Raw genomic sequence first — 22216 nt, forward strand, 5'->3', positions numbered from 1 at the left:
GCTGAAGTCTCAAAAGAGTGTTCCTACACTGAAGTGTAGAGGTTAGAGGGCCAAAGGGTGGGGGAGGACAGCAACAAAAAAGACAAATCATAAGGAGGACACATCCAAAGACCACGAAATTAGGGATATTCAATTCAGACCTGCCCCAAATATAAACAGCTACAATATATCGGCTGCTTAGTCTGTAGAAGACCTGGGTTAGGAAATTTAAAACAATAATGCTGGTGAACATGTACAAGCGCTAATACATTAGTACCACTAATCATTTGCAATCTCATGCAATCCTACAGCCATCTTTTACAAGGTTTAGCAATAACAGCTCTGCTGGGCACTTACTAACCTCTAATGAGTGCTTTATATGGTTTTTTTGGGTTTTTTTGTATTTTTTGAAGCCAGCTCCACACCCAGCCTGGGACTGGAACTCGGGACCTTGTGGTTAAGAGCTGCATGCTCGATTGACTGGGCCAGCCAGGCGCCCCTTTATCTGCTTTATCTCATTGCTGCCCCACGAGGTAGGTGCTACCGGGAGGCTGAGAGAGATTTACGTGGTGACTATGGGAACAGGGAGGAAATTCGTGAGGTCTGTGACTCTCACCAGAGCACGTTTAAGATCTTGGCACTGAAAGGATTTTCGAAGATCACCAAATTTAAAGATCCATCCATCTCTCCCTCAAGTTCAGGGCCAACTTGAGCGGCAAGAAATCTTTGGGCTTTGTCAGGAAGTTTTCAAGAGCGCAGGAAACCGAAGGAGGAGGTGTCCTTGACACCAATCCAGTATTTGAAGACCGGTCTATACCCCACCATTGTTATTCAAAAGAGTTTTCTGTCTGTGGGCCAGTAGTTGTACTGAACGGAGTATCCCAGAACAAACACAACACACCTCTCCGCCACTTCAAATGCTTGCACAGCGTGCTGCCAAATCTCTAAAACTCATTTTCAAGCGAAAGACAACGCATTCCTTCAAAGATTCCTACTCAAATCACGAAAGACGCTTTAGCCAGAAGCATAGACCCGAGAGCTCCGGTTTGGATCCCGGCGTTACCAAGCACCTGCTGTGTGCCCTGAGGCCACTTCCTAAGCCTCTCTGTGCTTCAGTTTTTCCATCTATGAACTAGGGGTACTAAGACTGCCTACCTCAAAGGAGTGTGGTCAGCCCTCTTAGGAATGCTAGCTGCTGTCAGGCAGCTATTCCGCAACGGCCGGCCCGTCAAACTGAGTTTCCCCCAGACCCCCTTGGCAAGCAAGCAATCAATACTTATTGGGTGCCGGACAGTAGGGGCTCAGAAAGGCATTCAATCCTCAGAGCGGTACAGAACCGACATCACCTCCCCACAAGCAACCAGGGAGGGCTTTACCCCTACACGCGCCACTTCTAGGTCCTTCCAAACTCCCGCTCCGTAAATTCTACGCAGGCGAACAACTGACGAGGTGCTTACCGGACCGCGGTGCTTTGCAGACAGGAAAGCCGCCTGGCACTTTTCGCCCAATGCCTGAGTCCTATTTAAGCATCTCCCGTCACCTCCCGGGAGCCTCCCCCAGAGTCGCGAGCTTGCTGGGGAAGGCGGGGTCGGCACCGGGAGCGCAGCACCCCCGCGAGCCTCCGGTCCCCCGCGGAGGCGGCGCGTGGCGCGTGGCGCGGGCATTTAGCACAGGGCAGGGAGGGCGCAGGGCCGGGAGGGCGCAGGGCCGATAGCCTCACCGTGATTCAGCGTTTCGCCGCCCGCCACCTCCGTGGGGCGGGAGGCGGTGGTCTGCGGGTCTGGAGGCGCGGGCGGGCGTGGGAAACGCTCCGTTATTTCCGGACTGGGGGCTCCTCTCGCGCCGCGCGCCGCCCCTCCCCTGCCTGCTCCGCTGCCCCGCGCCCTCCGCGCCCCTCCCGGCCGGGAGAGACGCTACCCACCCCCCTCCAGGCTATTGGGGTAGGGGGCTCTCTGAGCCGGGCAGGCGCTCCGATCCGGACACTGTGGCTTCCAACTGTGCCTCCATCACTTGTCACTTGCGCGAGATGGGGCAGGTGGCTCAGCCTCTCTGTGCCCCCAGTCCTGCCACTGCGAAATGGGGACGGGGCGAACAGAACCCACCTGGTGCGGTTGTAGGGAGAAGTCAATGAGCTGCGTATGCCCTCAGCGCTACACGATGGTGGGGGAGCCGCAGACCAAGACATTTGTGCTCCTGCCTGAAAAAGAGACACGCTGTAGTGGGGAGACAGTTGGTTAAGAGCTTGGTTGTTGTGGGGTGCTGGCATCGGAGAGTTTTCCCAGAGCGGAGCGGAGTTGCGGGAGCCGGTGAGTGCACCGATCTAGTTCATTGCTGGAATGCTTAACCAGGGCTACAGGCATGGCAACCGGTCCCTGTCCTCGAAAGACCAGAAAGCTTATTGTGTGGTTTTGAGAAAGGCAAGACAGTGGTGCTTGTAAAACTGGGGCCAGAAAACTCCGTAGAGGGCCAGAAGGTAAATGTTTTGAACTTGGCGGGCCACTTACGTTCTCTGAGAACACTGCTCCAGTTGGCCTTTGTAGCAACAAACCGGCCACAGCACGTGAAATAAACGGGTGTGGCTGTTTCAATAAACTTTTATTTATTTATTTATTATTTAAAAAAAAATTTTTATAAACATATAATGTATTTTTATCCCCAGGGGTACAGGTCTGTGAATCGCCAGGTTTACACATTTCACAGCACTCAGCATAGCACATACCCTCCCCAACGTCCGTAACCCCACTCCCCTCTCCCAACCCCCCTCCGCCCAGCATGTTTCAATAAACTTTTAATTATGGTTACTTTTGGGAAGGACGGATTTCCTCTGCCCTCCAAGATCCTTCTAGCTGGACGAAGAATCAAACTGACATGAGCGGGAGGAACAGGAGAAAATCAAATTACATTTCCTAAATGCGGATGATCCGCACAGCCTGAAATTACAGAGGCTTATCTGGAGTCCTGAGCTCAGGGGAAGGGGGCGGGGTGCAGGGGGGGGGGGGAACAAAGGGAAGGAAGAGCATTTGCTGGAAGATGAGAGAAGTCTGGAAAACAAAGTTTGCCCTGCTATGCACTTAAGTTTGTTAACGAAAGAGAAACCTCTGTTAGTAGCTCTCTACTTGGTATAGTTGCCGGAGAAGTAAAGCACTTTTCCTCAATCTGCTGGCTTTTGATCTCTTTACTCAATAATCTTCCTGCCAAAGTGGCCCATCTGGGGAAGGACTGGGTGGCTCAGTCGGTTAAGCATCTGCCTTCAGCTCAGGTCATGATCCTGGGGTCCTAGGATCTAGCCCTGCATCGGGCTCCCTGCTCCGTGGGGAGTCTGATTCTTTCTCTCCCTCTGCCTGCCACTCTGCCTACTTGTGCTCTCTCTGTCAAATAAATAAATAAAATCTTAAAAAATAAATAAAAGAAAAGAACAGGGTAGTAGAGGAACAAGGACTTTCCCCTGGACTCTCTATAGATCAGTGGGACTCAAATCCCTGTGATTCAAGGCTAATTGAGATAATGCACATGAATATTAAAAGTGCCATGAAATAATACAGTATTGTTACTTCTCATTGTTAAGATGACTTCTGAAACTTTCTCCAAATAAAATAGAAATATGGACTCTCTGGCTCCTTGCAGCCTTTAGTAAATGGTTCTGCATCTACTACCAAAAATGTCAACATGTAGTCAGTTGCTTGGGCCTGAATCTCAGGCTATCCCCATCACTCTTGCACCTCGAAATCCTGTGGATTCCACGCCTAATGTCTCTTACATCCCACTGCCTCCGGTCATCTCATCTGATAGCCACGCCCCTCTTCTGGCCATCAGGCTGGCCCCTGGCCCATCCACTCTCCGCCTCCCCGGGAAATGGAATAACTGCCTAAAACCTTCAGGGCCCTCAAGAGAAGGTCTTCTGATGTCTGTAATCTGGCCTCACCCCCAACATGCTGACACTCATTCAAGGACACACACACACACACACGCATGCACACACACACACACGCATGCACACACACACACACACACGCACGCACACACACACACACGCACGCAGAGGCACTCCACTCCCCCCTTCTGCCATGCTGACTTGTTTTAGGCTCTGGAATGTAGATTCTCCCACTTGTGGGCCTGCTGTGCCTCTGTCTGCAACTTTCTCTCTCTTTCACCCGGCTTATCCCCATTCATGTTTCAGCTCGGTTTCCATGTCACTCCCACTGGGAAACCTTCCCCTCAGATCTGGGTGAGGTGTCCGACATGGCCATCACTGTGAGACGAGGAAGCTGAAGGGGCTCCTTGGGGGGAAAAAAAACCTGCCTTTTTCCTCCTTCGGCTTCTATTCTTGCTAGGACCAGCACCCCCGCCTCGGGTCCTCCTTACACGGGTCAAGGAGCTAACGATTTCTTTGGAGTCTTCCAGCACAATAGGTAACACCCACGGAGTGACCAGGTGGGTCACTGCGATCTTTTTCCAAGACCACCGACTCCAGACACCTTGACACCAAGACCCCTGGTCCCCGGGCACAAGCGACTTCTGGAGGACACCAGAGCCTTGGTCCTTATTCTGACCACTTCCCGGACGCCTGAGAGGACAGGGACATCAGACTATCACCTTCATTAAAAACCCCAGACCCCGAGCAAAGACGAGACTCACTCTCCCTCCTTTCCGAGTCTCCCAGCCGCTCGGTCTTGATGTGCTCTCCCGCTCCGTCTTCGGTAAACTCTGCTCTCCCTCTTGGCTCGCGAATGATTTCCATCCTGCATACAGCCAGAGGCCCCCTTGGCTGGTCCTGCGGGACGCCCTCTGGGTCCGAGGACCCAGGCCAGCCTGCATCAATCACAAGCACCTACTGTTGATCAGACTCATTGTTTATCATCTTGTGGAAGATCCTCTCTTCCTATGACAGCTGTAACCGGATGTCCCATTCGACGTGTCTTCTGCACTGTGACTTTGATACTCCCTCCATCGCAGGTGGCCTCTACTTATCTTCCTCCGGAGTCTAGGCGGGACTTGCGGCGGCTTGGACCGCAAGTTCCAGGTGTGGCTCTGAGACCGCCTGGTGGCTCCTGCTTCCTGCCCCTGGGAGCAGTTGCCCGGTGAGAAGAGCCGAGGATCAGAGGCCAACTTTTGGGGGAAAAGCCAGTGCCACGTCGATAAAACAGGAGCGCCCCAATGGTGTCCTTCCACACTTCCAGACCCCCAGAACCATGAGCAAAGAAAAACGGTTGTTTTAAGCCACTTAGCTTCTAGATCATTTGTTTTGTGATAATAGGCAACTGGAAAAGAAATGAATGCCAGAGGAGATAAGGTGGTTTTTCAAAGCTCTCTGGGCTAAAGGAGTGCTCTTATAAATAATAACCCTTTACGAAAGCATTTAAATGTTATTACCAAGGTGACTAGCCAACCTCCAAGATAACTTATTGAACTTGACTTGAGAGATGAAGTATCGCATGCCACAGGCCACAGCAGTGACCTCTGGAGTTCAGGTGTCCTGAAGAGTTCCTCTGTTACAAACAGCATTTACAAGGAGAGCTTTGCATTAAAAGGAAGCAGAAGAGAATGGCTTCCCTGTACATCGTTACCCACTCCTCTAGTAGATTTGCAATGCTCTTGGGGATGCTTTTGCTTTATCACCTTTTCAAAGGTTCCTCTGGGCCTCAGAACACCCTCCACCTCCACTGTACCAGGAGTGAGAGCTTCTCTTTTGTCTTGACTCTGAGAGGCCAGGCATGGGTGTCGGCTAAGTCCAAGGGCCTTCCTGTTTGGGGCAAGGCAAGGAACTCTCTTTGCAGACTCGTGTAGGAAAAGAACAGGGCTGGAAAAGCTAGAAGACCTAAATCGAGGACAAAGCAAGGTCAGAGAGGGGCCAGTGTTTATAGATGGAATACGGGGCATGGAACGTTTCTCCAGTGGGGCCCACCTTGGAGAGGAGCAGCGTGACCCTGTCGTGGAGTTTGGCGCACTTTTTACACTGTCATCCGTCATCCAGATGGAGATGTCCAATATGTATGTGTGCGAATGAGTGTGTAGGTAGATATGTGGGTGTGTGGCTACATCATCAACTGCCCTCAGGGTCCTAGGAAGCATAAAGAAAATTCTGTGATGAAATGACAATGATGAAAACCTTTCCTAAATGATTCTAAATGATACCCTTATGATCTTTAAAGACACCCACATTGTTGACGCATTTTATTTGACTTTTTATCTCAAAATTGCATTTTCCTCTTTTGTCTGACTTACCAATTTTCTTCTCCAAGATATATTTTGTAGGAATACACAGATGTCTTCTTTATTTCCTCATGTCCAATTCCAATTTTTTTTTCTTCTTCTTCTACCGCTCAGCTCAAAAATGCTTTCTTGCAGTTTGGTCAGGTTTTGGCAATTTGCTTCCCGGAGCACTATCGTGGCTATTCATGAAATGACCAATATCTTTGGAATATTCCCAATTAGGCATTCAGACCCATCGAACCTAGGGAAATAGACTGGCTCAAATCAGACACTGATTTGTAAACATTCGTTTATGAAGGTCATTAATGGGCTGTTGGTTGAGGACATCCAAAGACATCCACCAGAGACAAACAGCTGTTACTCCCACTTCTACCCTCAGGAGAGCAATCCGCACAGCCCTGGGTCTCTTCTATCATCCAGCCTTCTGACCCCAAAGTTACGTGTGATCCACCATTGTGTGAAACACACAACTGTGTTCCTGTCTTTCCCATGAGTTTTTGGCAGCATTCCAGAAAAGAACAGCTTATGACCCCTCTTCTGAGCCACAGAAATTTTCTAGAATGCCCCACAAGCAAAATGTTCTTGGCCCTGAAAGGCTGATTCATCTCTGCACCAAGGAAGGGGAGAAACATAGGGAACCAATTCCCCTGATACTTACGTTTCTCACTTTCCAGCTTTCATATGGTGGTGCCTTCTGGCTAAATGGAGGCTGCTTTCAAGGTCACAGCATTGGAGTTCAAACAAGAGCCTAATTTGAATTAACCTCTATCTAGTTAATGTTATGGATGCTGGTGTTCATGGATGAGGTGGACCGCTGTCTGCAACTTACCGTGAATGCACCAGAAAATAACAATGGTAAGAACTGCGGTAGCAGTGGAGGTAGTAAGACCGATCCAGTGGACTGACGGACGGATAGACAAATGGATACACAGATACGTGACAAAGCCAATATAGCAAAATCCAATTGCAGAGTCTAGAGAGTGATATGGGGGTGCTCAAGGTACAATTCTTTTAACTTTTCTGTATTTTGAAACTGCTCGTGATAAGCCTTTGGGAAAGATCATTTGACTCAAAGTGGGACTCGTGGCTGGGAGGGTCCCATAAAGATGCCTCCTTGGCCTGCTTTCCTCGTTTCTAACTCTGGCAACCTGGCCCGCAGTCCAGCTCAGTGAATGTCTGTTGAATTCCAAGCTACACGTCACTTGTAGAGCTGGCAAGACTCTTCTAGAGTATGAGTTGGCAAATTTTCTTATGCGAAGGCCAGATAGTAAATATTTGAGACTTTGCAGGCACATGGTGGTGGCTGTGTTCCCATAAATTTAATTTACAAGAACAGGTGGTGGTCATGGTTCGCTGAGCCCCTCTTAGCCCCCACATCCTTATCTTCTACTAAAAATGAGAATAAGGGGGGCGCCTGGGTGGCTCAGTGGCTTAAAGCCTCTGCCTTCGGCTCAGGTCATGATCCCAGGGTCCTGGGATCGAGCCCCACATCGGGCTCTCTGCTCAGTGGGGAGCCTGTTTCCTCCTCTCCCTCTGCCTGCTTCTCTGCCTGCTTGTGATCTCTGTCAAATAAATAAATAAAATCTTTAAAAAAATAAAAAAATAAAAATAAAAATGAGAATAAGGGGCACCTAGGTGGCTCAGCAGGTTAAAGCCTCTGCCTTCAGCTCAGGTCATGATCCCAGAGTCCTGGGATGGAATCCTGCGTCCGGCTCTCTGCTCAGCAGGGAGCCTGCTTCCCCCCCCCCCCGCCCCCGACACACCCCTCACCGCCTGCCTCTCTGCCTACTTGTGATCTGTCAAGTAAACAAATAAAAAATCTTTTTAAAAAATGAGAGTAAAATCGACAGCATGCCAACAGGCTCTGTAAAGATTTCACACATATCGGGAAAGGTACTAACAAAAAGAAACAACAAAACTTTGCATGTCCACCTCCATCTCCTACCCACCCATCTCCTCTCATAAGGATCAAGCGTGACTGTTCCGCCACTGAGTCCGAGGCTTAATAGGCAAGCGTTTCTAGGAGAGGCAACACATTAACGTCACATCCCAATAAGCATAAACTATTCACATTCGATCCCAACCTCCAAGTAGATCATTTCAGCACTGGGGGAGCAAAGGCAGGAGGTGGTTGAGAAACACCCCCAGGGAAGAGATGCCTGTGGAAGAGGCTCAGGCGGTAGAGAGAGATGCTACTGGAGCCCTTGGGGCTCACTCTTTAGAAAGTGGAGGCAGACATTAAAGGTAATAAATAAATGAATCGTCCAGCAGGTTTTAAGGTGTTGAGCGCCGTGTAGAGCAGAGTAAGGGACACTGGCAGTGCTGGGTGGAGTGAGGCTGTGGTCCAGGGAGGGCTCATTAGGAAGATGCCATCTGAAGCCGAGACCAGAGATGAGCCAACGAACCAGGCAGATGTCTGTGACAGTTTGCCAAGCCAAGGAAACCACCAAAGCAAAGGTCCTGGGGCAGACAGTGCTAAGAATTTTGTAGGAGGAGCAAGGAGGCCAGCATTCAGTGTGGCAATGTGAGGCAGAGGAGTCACGAGATGATGTTAGAGACAGTACTGGTGGACCAGAATGGGGGGGTGGGGCGAAGGAGAGCTCACACTGGAGGAGTGACAGGATCTGAGTTACATCGAAAAGAATTGCTCTGGCTAGCCAGTGGAGAACAGATCTCCAGGAGCAAAAGTAGAAGTAGGGAGGGCACTCGGGGGTAGGGGCAACATTGCAGGTGAGAGGTGATGGCGACTGCCCAGGAAGTAGCCAAGAGGTGGTGAAAAGTGGCCACGTTCGGCATATATTATGAAGAGAGAACTCACCAAATTGTGTGAAGAACTGGATGCTGGGTGTAAAGGAAGGGGAGAAGTCAACGATGATTCCATACTCTTTGGCCTGAAGCAGCTGGAAAAATCCTGTTGCTGTTGTCTGAAAGGGGACGATGACAGGAGAAGGTAGTGTTGGGGGGGGTGGGGGGGTTAGTCAGGAGGTCGGCATTGCGAGGGTAATGTAGACACATTGATTAGACTTTCCAAGTAGAGATGGACAAGGTGACAGTCTGAATTCCAAGTCTGGAATTCAGGAGAGAGGAGCTGGCTGAAATTTGGAATCATGAGCATATGCATGATGTTTTAAAGCCATGAGTCAAATGCATTTTTTAAAGTGAGAAAAAATAAAGGTCAGCCAGAAGCAGCTCTCTCTCTCGCTCTTGCTCTCTCTCTCTCACACACACACACACACACAAAATGGATGCTATCAGATTTCTTTCTTATGCTAAAGACAAGCACTAGAACTCCCAAGTGAACAAGCTTGCTCTCGTCATGAAGTCAAATTATTATTAGAGCACGTTCCTAAGGGGCTCACCAGGCACAGGTGACAATGCAGACCATAATTTGAACAAATGAACTCATGTAATCGACATAGCACGTTGCCACAAGTTAGAATGAAACTTGAAGACCTGGAAAATACAGAGCCGAAGAAAGGTCCAGGAGAAGTGGCAGAGGAAGCGAATGAATAGAATAAGTCAATAAATCTGTGACATTTGACTCAGAGGAAACCACTCCTCCCAGCTGCCCTTGAGTGTTTCAAGGCCCAAGAAGGGATGTGAATCCTAAGATTGTGCCCAGGTGTTTCCAGGCTTCTACTGCTTCCTGTCCCCCCTCCTCGAAATTTACTAGTCATTCTAGAGTTGATCTTCTGCCATGCTACCATGTTTAAACAGCAGAATAAATCCAAATCGCCATGTGGGAAAGGAAGTTCATTAACAGGATGTTAATAATAATATTATGTTGTTGTTGTTGCTATTATTATTATTATATTATGTTAATAATAATAAATCCATTTATTCGGCCAAGAGGCTGGGCCACTGGTACTCTGTTTCACCCCGGGTTTCTTGAATGGCTGCCTACCTTATTCCCAGAGACCGAAGAGCTATTTGGGAACCATCAGGGGCTCATTTACTATCAGGGTGTAAGCTCCCCTCTTCGGAATTCTTCTGAGGGACTCTTTGCCCCTTCCCAAATTCCAGTTTCAAACAGAAACACTGACAATACCTCTGTAAGCTATTTTCCCCCACACTCCACTGTAATTAAGCCTTTCCTTGGAGTCCTACCTCCACTGGACATTAGGCCAGTGTGGGCTGCCCTGAAGATGTGGGCCGCCCTCATTCTGTTGACCACTGTGTCCGGTCCCTAACAGAATGCTTAGCACATGGTAGGTTCTCGAGAAGACTTGACTGAATGCCAAGAAAATAGAAGTGATGCTAATCCCACGTTCACTCAAGTGAAGACCTCTTGGAAAGTCAGCAGCATCGCTCTCCTCTGCCAACCCAAGGTTTCCTCACACCGTAGATGTTCCCAAATAAGCTGAAGTAGCCAACCACGGGTGACTTAATTCAGTGTGTCACGGCATACCAAAAGGATGATTGAGGTTTTCAGCTGTGGATAGCAGAGCCTCAAAGAGTTCATTAGTTTCACCACATATGACCAGTCCGTGTGCACCAGAGACGAGAGGGTGGCACGAGGAAAGCCAAAAGTTGCGATTACTGTCACAGTGATGTCGAGTGACAATCACACTTTTTCATTGCAAACCTGGGGACTGCTACCCGAGCCAAACAGATCTCTTCCCCACTTCTGGGCTTCTTAACAATTTCAGGTGTGGAAATGGGCTCCTTTTCGGTCATATTAACTGTCCTTGTCTGTCACATTTCCTGCAGCGTTCCCCTCGTCCAATGTTGAGTTGAAGTTTTCGTTGCTCATTCTCTGCGTTCTTTGGCGTTACCTCATGGTTTCCTGATTCGTGAGAGAAGTCAGCGTCAGAAGTGGGGTTTTGCCGAGCTAGTTTGTCCTTTTCAGCCCAGAGCTCTAAAAACAAAGGCAGGGTTATCACATGTTCCTGAGCGCTGCCTGGGAAAAGCAGGGGCTGTGGTTATCAAAATTGGAACCTTTATGAAATAGGCTTTTGTCTCCGTTTGTGTTGCATTCAATCAGATCAACAAGTGTTGGCTAAGTGTTGAGCGTGGTTTCCTGTGGGATTGTGTAAGGCCCTTGCAGGACAATAAACGTTTTGGGGGCACTGAGTAATGTAGCCATTTCTGATCCGGCAGCCGGGAAAATGGGAGACAATTTGCTGCTGCTGGAAGGAGGGCAGCTGGGGTTTGTGTTCGTGTGAGAGTGGATTAACCGCGCGGCGGTGGACCCCCGGCGGCGGAACGAGCCAAAATGGTGCGTTGCGGCCGTAGTGGGCCCCATTATGTCATATCCTCCAGGCAAATAGGTTCAGAATGATGAATATGAGATTGCTGGGGCTTCTCTGGGGACTTTGGGTGAGACCATCTAATTTGGGGGCCTGTTGCGGTTTTACTGTCCATTCCTCCCCCGGCTCAAAAACGTCGTTCAGGGAAGCTGTCAGGCTGTGTGGCCCTCGGTGTCAGCTCCAGCGAGCTCTGTGCGTTTCCTCTGCTGCTTTTCTCCGTCCTGCTCTGCAGGCATGGCCTTTTGTGACTTTGCATATTGGCTTCCTAACTGTTTCCCAAAGACGGAGAAATGTTAGTCCTACCCTCTTTTATGTACTTGTGTTTTTATGGTGTTACTTTAACTGCAAATATTTGTTCTCAGGTTCCCGAAGGCTTCCAACGTCTGGGGTTTGGGGGGAGGATTTTAGACGGAGGTGGAAAGCTGGGGGAGGTGAAGCTTTTAGTTACAGCCGCAGCCAGAAAATGTTGAAAGTTCCTGTGCACCAGGATAATTTCACTGGATTTAAGAAGTAGCGCAAGTGGGGGCACCTGGGTGGCTCAGTGGGTTAAAGGCTCTGCCTTTGGCTTAGGTCATGATCTCAGGGTCCTGGAATCGAGCCCCGCCTCGGGCTCTCTGCTCAGCAGGGAGCCTGCTTCCTCCTCTTTCTCTCTCTGCCTGCCTCTCTGCCTACTTGTGATCTCTGTCTGTCAAATAAATAAATAAAATCTAAAAAAAAAAAAAGAAGAAGAAGAAGAAGAAGAAGAAGTAGTGCAAGTGGATTGTGGTCTAGATCAGGACTTTCCAAACTCACGGCACACGAGGCTCCTGGGGATCTCGCTAAAATGCAGGTTCTGGTGCACCGGGCCCGGGGCGGGAACTGGGCAGCTGCATTTCTCCCAAGCTCCCAGGCCCGGCTGATACGGCCGGTCCGTGGACCACCCCTGCAGTCACATCCACGTATTGATTTGTAAGAAACCCAGGGGCCCAAAAACCCAGTCTGTAAGGGGCTGGTTCACCTTGAACCTAAGGTAAGTTGTCCCGCGATTGAAAGCTTGTAACAGACAGATACTTCTATCTTGAACAGTGCAGATACGTGCGGAGGAGAGAGCACACGGGAAGCGTTCCTGCCTCTGATGCTCTCCCGTCCCTAGGGCCTGGGGAACAGGGATGAGGACAGAGATTTTATCATCAAAGATCATTTCATTCTTTTCAGTTTTTAACCTTTCCTATGATCTTTTTTTTTTTTTTTACACTTTGCCTAGGAGTGATGGGGAAAGAAGTACAGGATTTGGGAGTAGGAGCGAGCGTGCTAGGCGGCGTACTGCTGTTTCCTCTTGACTCCTCCTAACTCTTCCACATGGTTACTGTTTTACTCCCTTTATGGATGGGGAAGTAACATGCCAGGTTGCACAGAGACGGAGCAGGGATTTGAACTCACGGGCCGGTTGCTTCTGCCCACACCAGCAGGTATACCCTAAGCAGGGCTGCGTGTTACTAATTCAGCATAAGGGATCAGGACATGGCTTTATCACCTTTTGCCTTTTTCCTAACCACCCCATAAGGTGACTGAATTAGGACATACCCCATAGGATGGGGGGGAGAGGGGGCCTACCCCACAGAGTAAACGAATACATATTTTCCAGGTGCTTTTTAAAGTGCCGGGCATAATGCAAGCCCTCCTTAAATGTTAGCTAGGATGATTATTGCTATAATCACTTATATTCTGCAACATCCAGTGTTAATGTCCTCCCTTCCATAATTTCTTTCTTGATTATCTTTTTTTTTTTTTCTTGATTATCTTAAGAAGAAACAACTTTCCTTCCTTGGGTCTTTCAGGGCAATGAGAACATGGGCTCCGCTCTAGCATTCTAGTTGTTTCTTCCCCCATTTTCTTTTTTGATCGTGGTTCATTGCCCATGGTGTGCCCACAACTTTGACAAAAGCTTTCTCAATCAAGCCCCTTGAGAGAGCTGTGACTCATCTTCTCTTCCGGGTCAGAAAACTGAGGCTTAGCGCAGGGAAGGGACTTGGTCAGGGTGACATTGTCCACGAATATAGTGTGGGTTCAAAATTCTGAACTCCTTACTCTCCTCACAACATTTCCTTGTAAATGCTAAATAACTACAGGAACTCTAGGTCATGTTAACTTAGTGTTCAACTCTTACCTACATTATGGGTTGCGGGATGGTTGCAGGCTTCCTTGGAGAAAATACTATATTGGTTTCTGCCAGTTTTTTTTGGTTATACTTTTTTGTTTTTATGTCACCTGCACTTTAATCTCTTTCTAGTTTCACGTACTTATGGAAATAGGCAGCCCGGGCTATTTGGTAAGCAAATTGATGTGTCTATTCCGTGTAGTTGGTAATATGAGAACCCAGCCATATTCTGCTGGCTCTTCTATGGAAATACATTTCAGGCTAATACTAACTAGCTTCAGGATCTCATTTCATTTTGAAACTGTTTTTTAACCTTCCCGACTGAACATATATTATTAAATATGGGCAGACAGAGTCAAATTTGTTAGCCATGATGCAGGCATTTGAGTCAACAGGGGTAGCTGAGCCGGTCGACTTATTGTCCTAATACAGGGAGGAAATATTGCATTTCTAAAAATTAGTCATCACCGATAATCTCGTTCTACACCGAGGGAGACCATAGAGATGCCTCCATTTTCAAATCTAGGCTAATGTAGGAGAAGAGAACAATACAAGGAAGGGATAGAAGCAAATAGAAGTAGAAAGGCAGATCCCAACTAGAACAGGAGCCAGGCACTGTCCTAGAAGAAACTGATCTGGATGAGACCAAAGCGTAAGTCATCAAAACAGGATTCTTCAAGTTCGTTAGGAAGCTCCGGGGGCCAACTGAGGGAGTAGAACTTTGAAGGTCTCCAAAGACACGTGGCCCCATGTGTGTGTTACATAAGAACAACAGATTACAGACCTATCTTCACAGAGCATGAGCTCATGTTTGTGAAAATAGATACCTATATATTTGGAAAAATGTAGAGGTATGGTCACCAAAATGTTAACAGTTTTTTTTTTCTTTTGCTTGCTGGTAGTTCTTAATTTTGTAGAATAAACACACATCATATCTGATTTTAGAAAGGAAAGCCAAAAAATTCACAAAAGGCAGAGCTTTGGAGTTAACAATTTTGTCGAAATTTTTCTAGCCATTGTTTTTTCCTCCAATATACAGAAGCAACCTTGTGAATTTCATTTGTCAATTGCTTCTGCGATTCACCATATTAATCTTTTAGATAAAATTCCCTCCCCAAAATCTTTAATGTAATGAATGTAAAAGTTCTATAAATAGTAAAGTGTACGTAAGGTCATGCAGTCCTGGGAAAGGCTGCTTAATACCTGAGACTTTGGGATTTGCTTTTTTAAAACAGTACTTTTAATGTTACAAATTCATTCAGTATCTGAAGAAGTTTTGAAAAGTAAATGCTCTTTTTTAAAATTTTTTAATTTTTTTTAATTTTTTTTTCAAAGATTTTTTTAAATTTATTTAACAGACAGAGATCACAAGTAGGTAGAGAAGCAGGCAGAGAGAGAGGAGGAAGCAGGCTCCCAGAAGAGCAGAGAGCCCGATGCGGGCCTCGATCCCAGGACCCTGGGATCGTGACCTGAGCCGAAGGCAGAGGCTTTAACCCACTGAGCCACCCAGGTGCCCTCTTTTTTTTTTTTTAAGTAAAAATTTTGTGTTGAGCTAACCAGATCTATTTAACTAGCACTCTGCTTTAAGGAGTCATGTTTTAGCTTTGGCTCTAAAAGACATTTGACAAAAGTTTTCACAGTTTTCTTTGTATGCTTTGTTAGTAAAATTGTAGAACACAGGAATGTAAAAGCCAAAATGTCTTAAAACTATGCCCAGTGTGGTATGGCTCCCCAAAAGGGGCATGTACCCCCCCCAAAAAACTAGACCTTCCACAGTTTCACTAAGTCTTCAAGGAAATTCTCTTCCAGACATAGACTTTGGGTATAGAAAATCATCTTATCTTAACTTAATAGAGTTAACAGATCCCCATCTTTGAGTTCGGGGGCCAAGAAACCAGCGACCATGGCATAGAACACCCACTGTGCTCAAAAGAAACTCATTCTATTTTCCCAAAGGAATTAGACTCCCCTTCCCTGATAAAACACTATTCAAAATAAAAAGTAACCAATGGATAAGATTTGTAACAGAGAAGATTTCCATTACTTCTGCCTCTAAATCAAAAGATGCCCTTGGAGAACATTTGAGGGATTCATAGATAACCACTTCATCTGTATAAATAATGAACATAAGCTGATTTTCTTGATTCCCGTTTCTAGAGAGGTGTGATCTATGTCAGGAGAGCAGCTGGCTGGACCTGGCCATGGTTTATTAGCTGTGTCTCCTTTTCCTCCCACTTCCCTGTCATAGTGGGCCCATTATGCTCAGGGCCATGGAGAAGTGGCCTTTACTGATTGGACAGGTTCATTTGGCAAACCCTCCCTCCATCGAACAGAGCAATGCCTGTGTGGGTGCTTCCTGATGGAGAGTGATAAGTAGGATGCAAATATTTTCTCGGTAATGCATGATCCTGGCATAGCCAGAGGGAATATGAGTGCCTCAGAGCAGCAAGGTTTTACTTAGAGCTCGGGAGTTGGAAATTAAGGACCCACAAGTGCACCCCAGCTGACTAATCAAATGCAAGGTGAGTAAAGTTAGTGACATTCAGATTATCAGTAAACAAAGAAAGATAGAAATTATTGAACATCTCACTGTTGGTACACATGTGATTCCACAAAGCAAAGAACATAAGAAAGTTTATCTCTTGTGGCCTACTACTTAACATTATTATTATTTTTTTAATGTTACTTTTCATTAGCAGACCTGATTTTGGATGGAGGGTTGAAGGAACAGTCTTAGTAGAACCAGAAAACTTAATGGATTTTTTTCTAGAAATACCTTAAGCTTTAATGCTTTCCACGGCTTTGGAAGAAAAAGCAAGAATGTTTTTAGTTTGTAAGGTACCAATTTTGTTTAGTTCTTTGAGATCGATTTTGATGGCATTTTAAAATGTTTTGTTCTCAGAAATATTGAAAAGTAGACCCATCTCCTTTATGTTAAAGATCTGATCGTGATGGGGAACTGTGGGTATTACTTACAATAATATTAGAGTCTCCCAGGGGGCAGGACGATTTTTTCAAACAGCCAGCCACAGTAATAGACAGAAATTTGTTGATCAGTTACTTCGGATAATGGCGAGCTGCCTGGAGTTCAAATATTTCAAAGTTTGATCATATTCAGTTTGATTCAACAAATCCCTACAGAATCCTTAAGGAATAAGCAGAATTTTGATAAGGTGTCTGGAAAGGAGCTCAAAGATGGTGAATTTATGATCCAGAGTGGGAGGTGACTAAAACAGATAAAACGTTGTAAATAAATCAACATATTTATAAAAGCCAGGACCAAGGCAGTAGGAATGAAGTTATGTGTTTTTAAGAGTCTGCTGAGTTAAAATTTCTTCTCTAATCCTAAACCTAAATTATATTATTTATATTATTCCTGAATGAGAAGCAGTTGACTAAACATTCTGAAGGCTAAAAGAGAATGTAGCGAGGTGAAAACACTCATTCTCATTATTTTATTTTACTTAGGACGACAATATGGATACAAAATCCATTCTAGAAGAACTTCTTCTCAAAAGGTCACAGCAAAAAAAGAAAATGTCGCCAAGTAATTACAAAGAGAGGCTTTTTGTTCTAACCAAAACAAATCTCTCCTACTATGAATATGACAAAATGGTGAGACCCTGCTTATTCCATTGTTTTTCTACTATTTATTTTTCTTGCGTGTCCACAAAGGGCTTAATTTTAATGAAACAATGTCAGGTTTCTTAGCTCAGGCAGTAAAGATCAACTTGCCTTCACTTATCACGTTATCTTTTCTTAACCAAGACCTGATTAGTTCAAGATAAAGGGTTTTAAAATATTGGCTAACTTTGCTAAGGCAAATTGTAACTTTAGAACACTGGTCCTCAACTTGAAATTTTTAAAGATGCCTTCTGGAGTTAAATGTTGATTTTCCATAGATTAAACACACCACAGGTGGTGGAAATATGTTTCAAGGTTATTGAACAAAATTAAGTGCTGCTTCTAGCCTTGCTTTGGGGGGAGTATATGGGTAAACATATCGGAAACATATCCTGCTGCCATTGGATTTTGACTCTGATGGAATAATTGGAAGAATTCTCAGTTACCCGTCCTATCTCTCAATCTCCCTCCCAGGATAATCTTCACTTTATTGCTTTTCTTTGTGTCCCGCTGTGTATCACATGAGGCATCTTATATTTTGGTTTTTAATTCAGAAAAGAGGCAGCAGAAAAGGATCAATTGAGATTAAGAAAATCAGGTGTGTGGAGAAAGTCAATCTTGAGGAGCAGACCCCCGCGGAAAGACAATACCCCTTTCAGGTAAGGGGAGGAACAACGTTCTATTGCAAATTGCACATATTGGCAATAACGAAAGATGTTGCAAAATGACAAGGACGATGACCAGACTTGGACCATCCCCAGATGGTAGTCGGGCACTTTGCTGAAATTTGATCTACCGATCTGCTTTCCCTAGAGGGAGAGAAAGAAAGGGGAGCAAGTAAGCCACAGTGGCATAACTTGCGGTGGGGTCCCACGGTCTTTCATATGAAAGGTTGCTGAGCATTTCCAAGGGGCTCCAAGGTACCAGACACACCAGAAGGAATCAAACGCCAGCCTCATCCCCAAGGCATTTGCAGATCGTTACAATGCGGGGGTGTGAAGGTGAGTTGAGATGAAGGGATGCCGAGGAGCCTGGGTTCCTCAGGGAAAGGAAAGCTTCACACCTCACTTTCCTATTGGAAGAAAGCAGGGGGGTTTCTGGGAAGATGCTTCAAATTCATATCACAGAAGCATGGGAGGCTCAAAAGACCACAGGCTTCGGAGGCACCCAGAGCTCCTAACCTCACAGCTTGTACTGCTGGTACCATAGGCAACACACTCAACTCTCTATCCAAGTCTGTTTCTTCATTCGCCAAGTGGGCATAGTCATCCATATTTCGCAGAGCCAAGACAGGGTTAGATCTGAAATGGTCTAGGAAAGAGCCCAGAAATTAGCAGATATTTCATAAAGGGTCTGTACCATCTACCCACAAAAACTGAATGAATGAACTAGATAGAGAAGGATGTGGGGAAGACATTAAAATGTTCTGACTTTTTTTTTTTTAAGATTTTATTTATTTATTTGACAGAGAGAGATCACAAGCAGGCAGAGAGGCAGGCAGAGAGAGGAGGAAGCAGGCTCCCTGCTGAGCAGAGAGCCCGATGCGATGCGGGGCTTGTTCCCAAGACTCCGGGATCATGACCTGAGCCAAAAGCAGAGGCTATAACCCACTGAGCCACCCAGCTGCCCCCAAATGTTCTGACGTTTAAATAAGCATCTTAAAGAACAGGCGATGATCTCTGCTGGCAATTCCTGGCAATTCATTCCAAGAGAATGAAGTAACAGGGAAACCTCTTTTTACTCAATAAAAGCATGAACTATATAATGCTCAGAATATATGCAAATTGCCAACGATGGCTTGGCAGAAGTAAAAGACATTTCATCCCTGAAGATATTTTTAAGGATAGAGCAGGTAAATATTTTCCAATGGGCTGTGAAGAGAGTCAGGCACGGAGTCGGTAGACCATTCCTAAGACCCCTATGATATCTAACATTTTAGACTTCTGTAATTCTCCATGGTCCTCAACGTTCCCTGATGTCAGACACATCATTGCCGTGATTTTCCCAAGTGTAGAAGTGTCTGGGATAAAACAAAGTGAGGGATGGAGGGAAAAAAATAACTAGATTTTTTTTTCATCTAATTCCAGAGTGAATGCATATTTTATAAGCAAACTCAACTTTTCTTTGGGATACCAGAAAATTTGCAGTTGCCCGGGAATGAACCATGGAGGCAATTGTATCTAAATGCCCCTAATCTTTCCCTTTCCAGATTGTCTATAAAGATGGGCTTCTCTATGTCTATGCATCAAACGAAGAGAGCAGAAGTCAGTGGCTGAAAGCGTTACAAAAAGGTAATTTTAAAAAGTCATAAAAGGGAGTTCTCCGTGGAGTTCTAGTGAGGCTTGGTGGAGGAGAGAGACGGCAGTGAAAGGACCCGCAGCCAGAAGAGAATCTGCTGATTTTCCCACGAACCTCGGAGAAACTGCCAGGCTCATTTTGCATTCTCATTGTTATGCGGGCTGAGCCTGTGGCTCGGGTTCCCTTTCCTGCCCTTCCCCGGGGCGGGCTGTTGGGCCCTCCCCGAAGGCAGCTGGGCAGGCAGCTCAGAGGAACCAGACCTCCCGCTCCCCACCCACGGGGCTGCCCTTTCCCCGGGGCAAAGTCTGCCTTCTCTGAGGCTGTGTGGCTACCGTACTTTGGCTGTTTACAGAAAGTTCTATAGAAGTACTACGGTCGTAGCGTCTGCCAACTGCTATGCCAAGTACTTCGTAAAGCATTTCCTCGAGTAATCTTCTTGATGACTCCATGGAACGTTATCGTGCTCTCCCTTTTCCAGACAAGTGAACTTAAAGAGACATGGCCAGGGTCACATGCGTAATAATGGAGAACCCCCAATTCGACTACCCCAACCCGGCTTTTTAACCGGTACGGTGTCAATGCTAGGCAAAACTGGGGGATTCATTTTTTTTTATTTACTTATTCGACAGAGAGGAAGAGAGACAGCGAGAGAGCAAACACAAACGGAGGAGTGCCAGAGGGAGAAGCAGGCTCCCTGCTGAGCAGCGAGCCCGATGTGGGGCTCCATCCCAGGACCCTGGGTTCATGACCTGAGCAGATGCTTAATGGCTGAGCCACCAGGTGCCCCAGAGCTAGGGGATTTAATGGAGCTTTTGCTCAGGGATTCTCAGGCTGCTTTGGTGACAGGCTGTGGTAGAAGAGAGAACGCTGTTGGCTATTTGGCGCTATGATGTTTCTCCCAGTGATATTCTTTAAAAAAAAAAAAAAGATTTTATTTATTTATTTGACAGAGATTACAAGCAGGCAGAGAGAGAAGGAAGCAGGCTCCCTGCTGAGCAGAGAGCCTGATGCGGGGCTCGATCCCAGGACCCTGGAATCAGGACCTGAGCTAAAGGCAGAGGCTTAACCCACTGAGCCAGCCAGGCACCGCTCTGGGTGATATTCTAGTTTGGCAGGCAGGTGATAGTGTGAGGACAGCATAGAACCCGAATGCGTGACTCTACTGGTGGAATTTCAGATATCGAGCCCCGAGACCAGGTGAGGTTTTGTTTTCTTTGAGTCTCAGGTTAGGGTTTTTTCTCAGATTTTCTTCACACATAGGGCTTCGTTTTCCCTCTGCTTGAAAGGGTTTAGCAACCTCTCCTGGAGAATAGTCCAGTGGTCCAGGGAGGTCCAGAAGCCTCCCTCTCCCTGCTCCCAGCTTGCTGAACTGAGAAGGGCATCCGTCTTAGCGACAGACACATCCTCCACACCCTGCTTTGCTGTGTCCGCTAAAGAAACCATCTCGAGTCTCTGGATCTCAGGTTCCCAACCCTATGAAATGGGAGGTCATGTTGCTTTTTTCCTCGAGGGATCATGAGCCATAAATGAATAAAACTCACATATATACTGAAGGATCCAACACACAAACGTGAGTCCCGGTGGCTAGAGTGGGGCCTCCTAGACGAGCCCTAAGATGCTGCTCTGGGGGGACTTCCCGGGAATGGTTGCAGCGTCCACCCGCCCAGTGTGCAGCTGTGAGGCAGACCTCAGGGTCCTTCTGCAACCATGTGTGGCAAGCTGGTTTGGGCGGCCCTGGAGAGCTCAGGTAAAGGCCAATGGAGCATAAGGGAGAGCAGAGAGAGAGAAGCCAAAGGGAATCTCTTAGCTCCTGGTAAGACTTCAGAAAGACCTTATCACGAGGGCTGCTGCATGCAGGGGAAGCCGTGTATATCCATTAACAATGCTTGGGGACGCAGGTAAAAAGACACCAAGCAGCTGTTGGAACAAAGGCACGTCCGTTCCTCTCACACCGTTCACAAGTCCGGAGGTACATGGTCCTAGGCTGGGGCAGCAGCTCAGGCAAGTCAGTAGGGACCCAGGCTCCCGCTAGCTTTCTGCTCTACTACCCTCAGAGGCTCTTGGGAAGGCTCTGAGCTTTTCCAGAAGCGTCCCCTGCAAATTCCTGCAGGTGTTTACTGGCCAGATCTGTGTCTCGTGGCCATCTCCATATGTAAGGGGGCTTGGAAGACAGTATCTGGTTTTCCAGCCTTTCTGCGGGCCCAGAGTCGGAGAGGAGGTGGGTGAGGCGGGCTTGAAGGAAACAAGAGAAGAAGATGGCAGCAGCCGTGCGTCCGGCCAACCAACCCGCCTCCCCAGGAAAACAAAGAAGTTTCGTCACAGAAATCCTCTCCCCTGGGTAGTCTTTTTGTCTGCTAGTTAGCTTGGGCATTATGAACTCAGGTGGCATCGGAGACACGGCATTTTGCAGAAGGTGACCTAGATCCAGGAGGTTTGGGCTGACTGAGTGGGGACTGGGGCATGTCAGCCACTGCGGTTCTGAATTCAGCTGAGCAGATGCGGAAAAAGCGTGTCCTTCTTTCCAAAGATGAAAACCGAAGGGGATGCTACAGGAAAGCTGGCATCTGGTCATTGGATTATAATAGAAGAATCTTGGGGCTGAGTCTCAGATATGCTGCTTACTAGAGGTTTATGAACTTGAGCAAGTTAGACCACCTCTCCACACCTCAGGTCCTCTTATTATCATGATTAAATGGCTGGAGTGTCGCCATGTGGACTT

The 22216-nt window shown here is 46.9% G+C and overlaps 1 protein-coding gene across 2 annotated transcripts in view; it reads left to right on the top strand.

The window, feature by feature from the left end:
- The first annotated feature begins 11237 nt into the window (after positions 1–11237).
- Positions 11238–22216, top strand: part of BMX (BMX non-receptor tyrosine kinase) — a 48727-nt gene continuing 37748 nt past the window's right edge. Inside the window, exons 1-4 of one of the 2 annotated variants that reach the window (XM_004758882.3) lie at positions 11238–11407; positions 17044–17190; positions 17754–17858; positions 19409–19490. In XM_004758882.3, coding sequence (XP_004758939.1) covers positions 11405–11407; positions 17044–17190; positions 17754–17858; positions 19409–19490 — 337 coding nt within the window. In that variant the 5' untranslated portion in view covers positions 11238–11404. Of the gene's footprint in view, positions 11408–15983; positions 16098–17043; positions 17191–17753; positions 17859–19408; positions 19491–22216 lie in introns of those variants that run through there. The other variant, XM_004758883.3, reaches the window with a different exon arrangement.

Source organism: Mustela putorius, unplaced genomic scaffold, assembly GCF_011764305.1.
Source record: "Mustela putorius furo isolate JIRA1106 unplaced genomic scaffold, ASM1176430v1.1 tig00003836_pilon_pilon_pilon, whole genome shotgun sequence".
Lineage (NCBI taxonomy): Eukaryota > Metazoa > Chordata > Mammalia > Carnivora > Mustelidae > Mustela > Mustela putorius.